At 50.9% G+C, this 7,719-nt stretch overlaps 1 protein-coding gene across 1 annotated transcript in view; it reads left to right on the forward strand.

Moving 5' to 3' along the window:
* TMEM35B (transmembrane protein 35B) overlaps nt 1-2,909 on the forward strand; it is a 3,411-nt gene extending 502 nt beyond the window's left edge. Inside the window, 4 exon segments of the mRNA XM_029945851.1 lie at nt 1,063-1,184; nt 1,187-1,249; nt 2,745-2,889; nt 2,891-2,909. Coding sequence (XP_029801711.1) covers nt 1,063-1,184; nt 1,187-1,249; nt 2,745-2,889; nt 2,891-2,909 — 349 coding nt within the window.
* Nucleotides 2,910-7,719: the final 4,810 nt, after the last annotated feature.

The following is a 7,719-nucleotide window of genomic DNA, read 5'->3' on the forward strand; positions in this document are numbered from 1 at the left end:
GGAGGAATGCGCCGGGACCCTGGGGGAGGAAGATGGAGTGGAAGAGGGGCCCAGCACCCTCCCTGCCCCTTTTCCCTCCTTCGCCTGTTTGCGTTTCTGAGAGGTTCAGGAGGATGGATTTATTAATCCTCGCTTTGCGGGGTACGTTCTTGCCCTGAAGGTGAGTGTATCTGCTAAAGGTTACACAGCAGGTCAGAAAGTAGGAGCCAATCTAGTTGCTCCTCTAACTCAATCTAGAGAACCTTTTCCCGAGAGCTTGAGATGGAAGTCTGCAAGGCCTTCCAGACTCAGGAAAGTTTTCATGCCCTTATGCTCACCAATTCCCCAGCCCCTCAAATAAGCCAGACTTGGAGACCCTGCCAACCTCTGTTTCCCAGGCCTGGGTTTTGTGCTTCCTTCCTGGTTTAGGGTGGTGGATTGTTTGGGGAGGTGCACACCCACAGCCCCACAGCTTAGAGTTTCTTCCTTGCAGGAGAGGTAGTGCTGAAGTGGGGTGGGAAGAGATGGAGGAAAAGGTAGCCAGCCTGAAGGTGAAGTTGTCACTTGGCCCAGACTGGAGCCTGACTCAGCACGATGAGTCTCTTTGAGCCTCCTTAACTACTCTTGCGTCTACTGCAATGGGACCCAGGCCCAGCATACCATATTCAGAGTGACATCTGTAGAATGAGCAACATTCCATCCTCACCCCCACCTCCCAATATTACCAGTATAGTATTCTCAGGAGAAACCGGGTCAGGCAGAAAGAAAGAGAAGCTGTGGCATTCCTAAAGTTGGGAAGCCTAGCTTCCTGGCCTTGGAATTTGAGGCTGGGTGAGAGTCTGTTGAGAAAATCAGTCCATCTCCGCACCACCATCCAGCCCTTCTCCTTGAGGCCAACCAGTTTCCTGATTCTAAAGCTCAGTCTCCCAGGGAGGCCCTCCCCTCTCCAGACCTCAGCCTTGGACCTGACCTAGAATAGTAGCTCCTTTGTTGGGAGAGTTGAGGGCACAGGCACAGAAGGCCCTTGTGGAGTGCTCAAGCAGTGGATCCTTGTTGAGTGTGGCTGACAGACATTCCCTGCCGCCCCTTGAAAGCCCTGTTTGTGCAGTTTGCTGAGGTGTTCCCATTGAAGGTGTTGGGCTACCTGCCAGGTCCCATGAGCTTTCAAGAGGCTGTGGGCTGGCTGGAACTGCTGCCTGGGCTGCTGCTGTCCTGCGCCCACCGATGCTGCAAGAGATCAGGAACTTGCTTTTGACTCTGCTCATGATTGGTAAGGGGGTGCAACTAGGCTGGGGAAATGGGGGCTTCTGGCAGATGGTCATGGAAGATCTGGCTGTGTAAGACCCTCCTTGGGTCAAGCTGACCCTAATGGAAAAATACCAACCATTGTTTCATTCCAGCCCTCTTCCTGGTGGACAATTAAGGGGTGGGCAGTTGGGCTCTGGAAGTCCTAATATGTAACCATAATTAATAACTTAAATGTTAACTTGTTTTTCAAGATACTGTTGCAAGATCCCACCTTTTAACTACAAAGTTCTTGCTTCTGTGCACCTGCTTCGCCTCCCCTTCGGACCTGTGTTTGGTCACTTCGAAGCTCTCCCGAGACGAAGAACTCTAAAACGTATAGGTCTCTGCCACATCTTAGGGTTGTGTGTCAGACTGTGATTGAACCCCATGTAACGTCGTAAACTATGATTGGTGACCTCAATGATGACCTTTCTCTGCTTTGCTATGACCTACATAACCCCTGAGCTTCAGATCAGCGGCGCTGTCTCCTGAGGACTTGCCAACACTTGGGAGGGGCCGTTCGGCTGAACTAAAATAAAAGCCGTTCACCATCTCCGTTCGTGTCCGTGGGTATCACTCTCGGTGACTCGCTTCAGGAGGGGAAGGTCTAACAGCTGTTCCTTTTACTGTTGCCTCCTCTACTTTTCTTCTGGAACCAGAAGACCTCCCCGCTCTACTGTAGTTTCCATGGCCTTAAGACTAGGATAGGTGCTTTTAAAACTTAATATCTAAGAACATGACTCTTTGGCAGATGTACTTCCTACCTCATCAGTTCAGTTGTCTGCAGGCTATTCCCATTGTAAGGATGTATTATACCCTCATAATCCCTACTCCTCTCTCCTAAGCCCTACCCTAGAGAGGAGGGAATGGAGTAGCAGCTGCCCCTGGAGTTATGTGTCTGGCAGGTGGGAATAGAGAGCAAGGAAGCTGGGCCCCCTCAACAGAAAGGCAGAGAATTTCCCTGTGACAGGCAATTGTAGAGCATCCCCTCATAGCAGCTCTGCCCACAGGAACCTCTGAGGTACTAAGACAGCTGCTGCTTCAAAGGTCAGATGTCTTCAGGCTCTTCTGGATCCCCTGGCCTTGTGTCACCATTGCTGCCACCACTGCCACCCCTCCCCCTGGGCTTTCCATCTCTGGGGCTTCCCTCATTTTCAGATCTTTCCTGTATCTCTACCACTAACCCTGGGCCTCCTTCCATCCAGTAGGATTAAGAAAGGAGAAGGATCAGAAGTTGTTCCAAAATGCCCAAATACCTACCTCCCTGCCCTCTTTGGCTGGATGGCTCCTGTTTCTTTCTCACCCTCTGAGAGGGCTACGTTAGTTCAAGAGGCTTCTGATTCCTGGTTCTGTTTGGGAGGCCAGAGACATGAGAGCAGCTAGTTTAGGCCCTGTGTGTGTAGGTGGTTGGGAGGTGTGGAATGGAAAGGCTTGAGCCTGAGGGGCAGGGAGACTCAGGGACCTCACTTCCATTCCAGGGGCTGTCTTCAGTCTGGCATCTCTGAAAGAGTCACTGAACACCCACACCCCAGCAATCATCTGCCTGGCGCTCCTGCTGCTCCTGGATGTCTTCCAGCTCTGAGTCCAAACTAAGAAGGTGGTCAGACCCACTAGGAAGAAGACTCAAGGAATCCTGGGAATAGAGGGCCCCCTGCCTCCTCGGGTCATGTCACTATCACGGCAGGATCCTGGTGGAACACACACAGTCTACCACCTTCTTACCAGTGCTCCCAGGGTTGTTCAGCGCTGAAGCAGACATCTTATCTACCTGACCCTGCTTTCTCTCTGAGACATTTACTGCTCTTTTCTTGAGGAGCGTGTGTTGCACATACTGTCATTCCTCGTATCATGTAAAAATAGAAGATAAACAGAAAAGCAATTTAAATCACCCCAAAATTTAATGCACCAAAATAACCACTATCCATTCTTTTTTAATAATTGTACCTTAACCTTTTCTACGCTTTTGTACAGATATTTTAATGAACATGAGACAGTATAAATTATTAAATATTTTTTTGTTGGTTTTTTATTTATTTTTGAGAGACAGAGAGACAGTGTAAGCAGGGAAGGGTCAGAGAGAGAGGGAGACACAGAATCCGAAGCAGGCTCCAAGCTCTGAGCTAGCTGTCAGCACAGAGCCTGATGCGGGGCTCGAACCCACGAACCGTGAGATCATGACCTGAGCCGAAGTCAGACGCTTAACCGACTGAGCCACCCAGGCACCCCTATTAAATGCTTCTTAAAACTAACATACTGTAACACCATTCCGTGCCTGTTTTACCTCGTTGATGTTAATGGCTGTATAGTATTCCACTGCGAGGATGTACTGTAATGTATTTCTCCAAGCCCCCACTGAGGAACATTTAGATGTTCCCAGTTTTTTCTTTTGTAAACTTCACAGTAAATCACCTTTGCTTACTTTTTATCTTTCCCTAGAAGTGAGGGAGCTGCTTCAAAGGACCCACACATTTAAATCATTTTTATTACTTAAAATGTACGCATTGGATATGGCAGTCTAAGTACCTGCTTCTGCCTGTGCACTTCCAAGTCACGTGAGATTTTCCCTCCCGTCTTTTACCTTGTGTGCTTTAGATCTGTGGTGCTAACAAGGATGGGCATAGGATCATTGTTTTATAGGATCTGAAACTGCCAGCCCTTGGTGGCGAGGTAGGCAGTCAGTGAACTGCTCCTTGGATATCTACATGAAGGCAGAGGACAGCCATCTCCAAGGGACACTGCATGGTAAAGCAATGCTGGAAGCCAGGGATGAATCCCAGAGGCCCCAGGGAATCAGAAGGGCGTGTGTGCGTGTGCGCTCCTGTGTGCATGAGACAGTTACTGAGGGAAAGTGACCATGTTAGAGTCCCTACTATCACATCACCAACTGTCTTCACCTCGGGGGGGCCTTTTGGAAAGTGATCTGCCTCCCATAATGGAAGATAGGAAAAGTTTATTTATGGAAGTGCCATACTCCACCAGCCTACAGAGTACTTTGAGGGTAGGGACAGTGGCTTTTGGGAGCCCACAGGAATGAAAGACATTTGTGTACACTTGTCCACTTCATCTTTACTACAGAATGGTGATTTCTGCTCTGACACTAGCTGGGAACCTCAGGCAAGTTGGCACCCTTTGGTCTTTCTTGTGTCTAAAAGCACAGTGATGCAATCTGTATTAAGTACGTGTGTGTGTGTGTGTGTGTACATATACATATACATACACTGCTACATCTAAAAGTAGTATATGTAAAGTACACATAAAAAAGGCAGTAGTGTACATTAACTACATAGAATGTCAAAACATTCAGGAATCCTTTTCTTTCCCAGAGGTTCAGAGATAACATACCTTCAGTTTCTATGTTGGGTAATTTGGCTGCTTTGGGATGACCTCAAAGACTGATGTTCTTTCAACTTTCTGCTCTGCTGCTTTCAATTTATTTGCTCCTGCCCTCAGCATTGCAAAATTGTTGCAGCAGCTCCAGATGGCACATTTGCACATAACATCCAAAGGTGAAAAGAGAGAGGAAAGCTCTTTTAGAAGACCCCCAGATTTCCCCTCACATCCCACTGGCCAGAATTAAGGCCCATCTCTATACCTACGCCAACCATTGGTAAGGAGAATGGAACTCACATGATGGACTTAGACTCATTAGGATTTACCCACCCTGGTCAGCAAAGAAGGGAAGAGGTGGGTAATGGTTTGCACCACTTCCTAGCTTACTTGCAAAATATGGATAATCATGGTAAATACTTCATAGAGTTGCTGTGAGGATTTAGTGAGAAAGTGCTTACAGTAGTGCCTGGCACATAATAAGCGCTCAGTAAATCCTATCATTAAATAGTATTTGTTATTAAATACTTTGTTCTATAGAAGGGAAAATGTGTTCAGAAAGCTTAAATACCCATGCGTCAGATCTCTGAGATGAATTAGGGCCTGATTGGCTCCAGAACCCACACTTTGCACTGCACCAGCTGCCAAGTTTGAGAGCAGGCAGCATAGCACCCCTGCTCTCTTCAACAGGGTAGAGATGATCTGTCCCAATGTGATTAAGTTTGCCTTGCTTTCCAGAATCCCCCCTCTGTATGAACATTTTGAAGCCCATAAAAATAGGACGTGGAGCCCCTAGGATCCTGGCCTCTTACTACTCCACCCCTTCCAGGATGTGACAGCCAGCCTGTCTCCAGCCAGGACTTTGAGTAAAACCTCTCACAGCTGGCATTAGACTGAGGGCTCCTGTTTACCATGGCTTGGCCTATAAGCTGATTAGCAGCTACAGGGCCCCCAAGCTCGGCTGTAGGGCCACCTAGCAGCTGTGGGAAAGGCAGGGTGCTGGAGGAGTGGGTTGGCCAGCTGGTGTGGAGCAGTTGGGATTGACAGCAGCAGGAGTATCTTGAGCTCCGGCAGGACCTCCTTGGCCCAAGGAGAAGCCAGGCTTCTGGATATGTGCCCCCCCCGCCCCCCGCCCAAAACGCACCCTTAACATTGGTCAGGTCAATATCATGACATCAGCTGCAAAGCCTTACTTTTACTTTTCTATCTCCCTCTCTGTGCCCCCTTGCCCTCAAAGATGCTCGCTTCCCTTGGGGCCCTGACCGCAACCCACAAACCCAGCTTATAGCTGCCACAGGTGGGCCCCCAGGCCCTCCAGCTGTTGGGCCCATTCTTCACGTGGTGTCCTGGGATTAGTGGGTTGATGGGAGGATCTGAGATGTGGGGGTGGGAATGGATTCTGCTCTGTCTCAGCTCCTTAAAGCCAGGCCCCCCAGGCCCCCAGAGATTGCTGCAGCCCAGAACTGCAAGAGGTAAGAGAGGAATGACCTAGAGGGATGGCAGGGAGAGGTTCTGGGTGGGCGGTTGGGGGCTAGAGCCAATAATGGACAGAGTCTAGCGGGAGGGGAGAAGACATTCCACTCAGGATCCCAGAAAGGATTGCAGCCAGAGGGGCGCAAAGGCAGAAATACAAATTTTGGTATTGGAGGAACTGAGTTTTGGGACACCCTAGGAGGGTGATTGTTCCAAAAATAGGAACAGGACATGGGCTTGTGCACTTACCCCTTAGGGAGAGAGGAGGAATACGCCCAGATGTCTCTGTGTTGTTTTGTTTGCTCAGGGTGCCCGCGTGGGTGGTGTACACATTCATCTGTGTGCTGCCTGGAGGGAAGGGAGCTAATGGTTCTGGAGTGTCTCCCCAGTGTCAGCCACAGCGCTCAGAGTTTTACTTATGTTTTCTCATAATCCTCCCAACAACACTGTGAGGTAGGCATCTCAATCTCCATTTTACAGCAGAGAAAGACCAGCTCAGTGAAGCAGAGTAATTTGCCCAAGGTCACATGGCAAATAAATGTGTGTATCTAGAACCTGCCTGATTCCTGTGCCCTTTTTTGCTTTGCTGCCCAAAGGTTTGAAGCAGACCCAAGACTTCGTTGTGGTCAAAAGGTGAGGGGAAGGAAACAGGCTGGAAAGCCTGAGACTTGGAAACAGTTTTCAGCCTTACCCCAGGGGCTCCAGGCAAGCCCCAGGAGAGGCCCCTCATTAAGACAAGTCCAAGGTCACTATGCATGGGCCTGTCCTCAGGGTCACTGCATCAGAAGCCTGTTTGTTCATCGTAGTATGTGGAGGGGGGAGGATTGGGCTTTTTCTGGGAAGGACTCTATATTCCAGTCTGGTTTCTCCCAAATTCCCTGTTGGCTCAGCCTTGCTCCGGCTAATTCACATGCTTGTGCCTCCACATATCTGAACCATACTCCATCCGCGAGGGGCGGCACTGCCGCCCTCTCAGTCACTGAGGTTGCAAATTCCCAAGCTATCTGGGACTCCTGCATCTTCCTCATTTGCTGCAGCTTGTCAGCAAGCCCGTTGTACTTCACGTAACTCTGGAGGCCATCCCCTGTTCCCCGTCCTCAGGGGTGCTGGCTCAGCTCAGTCCTGATCCTCTTCCACACGGACTTCCTCGCTCCTTAGTGTATCCTTCCAGCAGGGACTGAGAGGACACGGGTTGGGGGAAGGAGGTATGGAGGCCGTTTGTGGCAAGCCTCCAGAGTGACCTCTCTTCCTCTGCTAGTGCGAGGTCCGAGATGAACGGCAGTGTTGGGAACCTGGCCGTCGGCGGCTGCAGCCCCTGGGACGACCCTGCTCGCTTCATCGTGGTGCCCACGGCCTACGCGCTGGCGCTGGGTCTGGGGCTGCCGGCCAACGTGGCCGCCCTGGCGGTGTTCGTCCGCAGCGGCAGGCGCCTGGGCCAGGCCCTGCGGCTCTACCTGCTCAACCTGGCCCTGGCTGACGTGCTCTTCACGCTCACCCTGCCGCTGTGGCTCACCTACTACCTGGGCCCGGCCCACTGGCCCTTCCCGGAGGCCGCCTGCCGAGCGGCCGGGGCGGCCTACTACGTGGCCACCTACGCGGCCGTGGCCTTCGCCGCGCTCATCAGCGTGTGCCGCTGCGGCTCGGTGCGCGGGC

Source organism: Suricata suricatta, chromosome 8 (genome assembly GCF_006229205.1).
Source record: "Suricata suricatta isolate VVHF042 chromosome 8, meerkat_22Aug2017_6uvM2_HiC, whole genome shotgun sequence".
Taxonomy (NCBI): Eukaryota; Metazoa; Chordata; class Mammalia; order Carnivora; family Herpestidae; genus Suricata; species Suricata suricatta.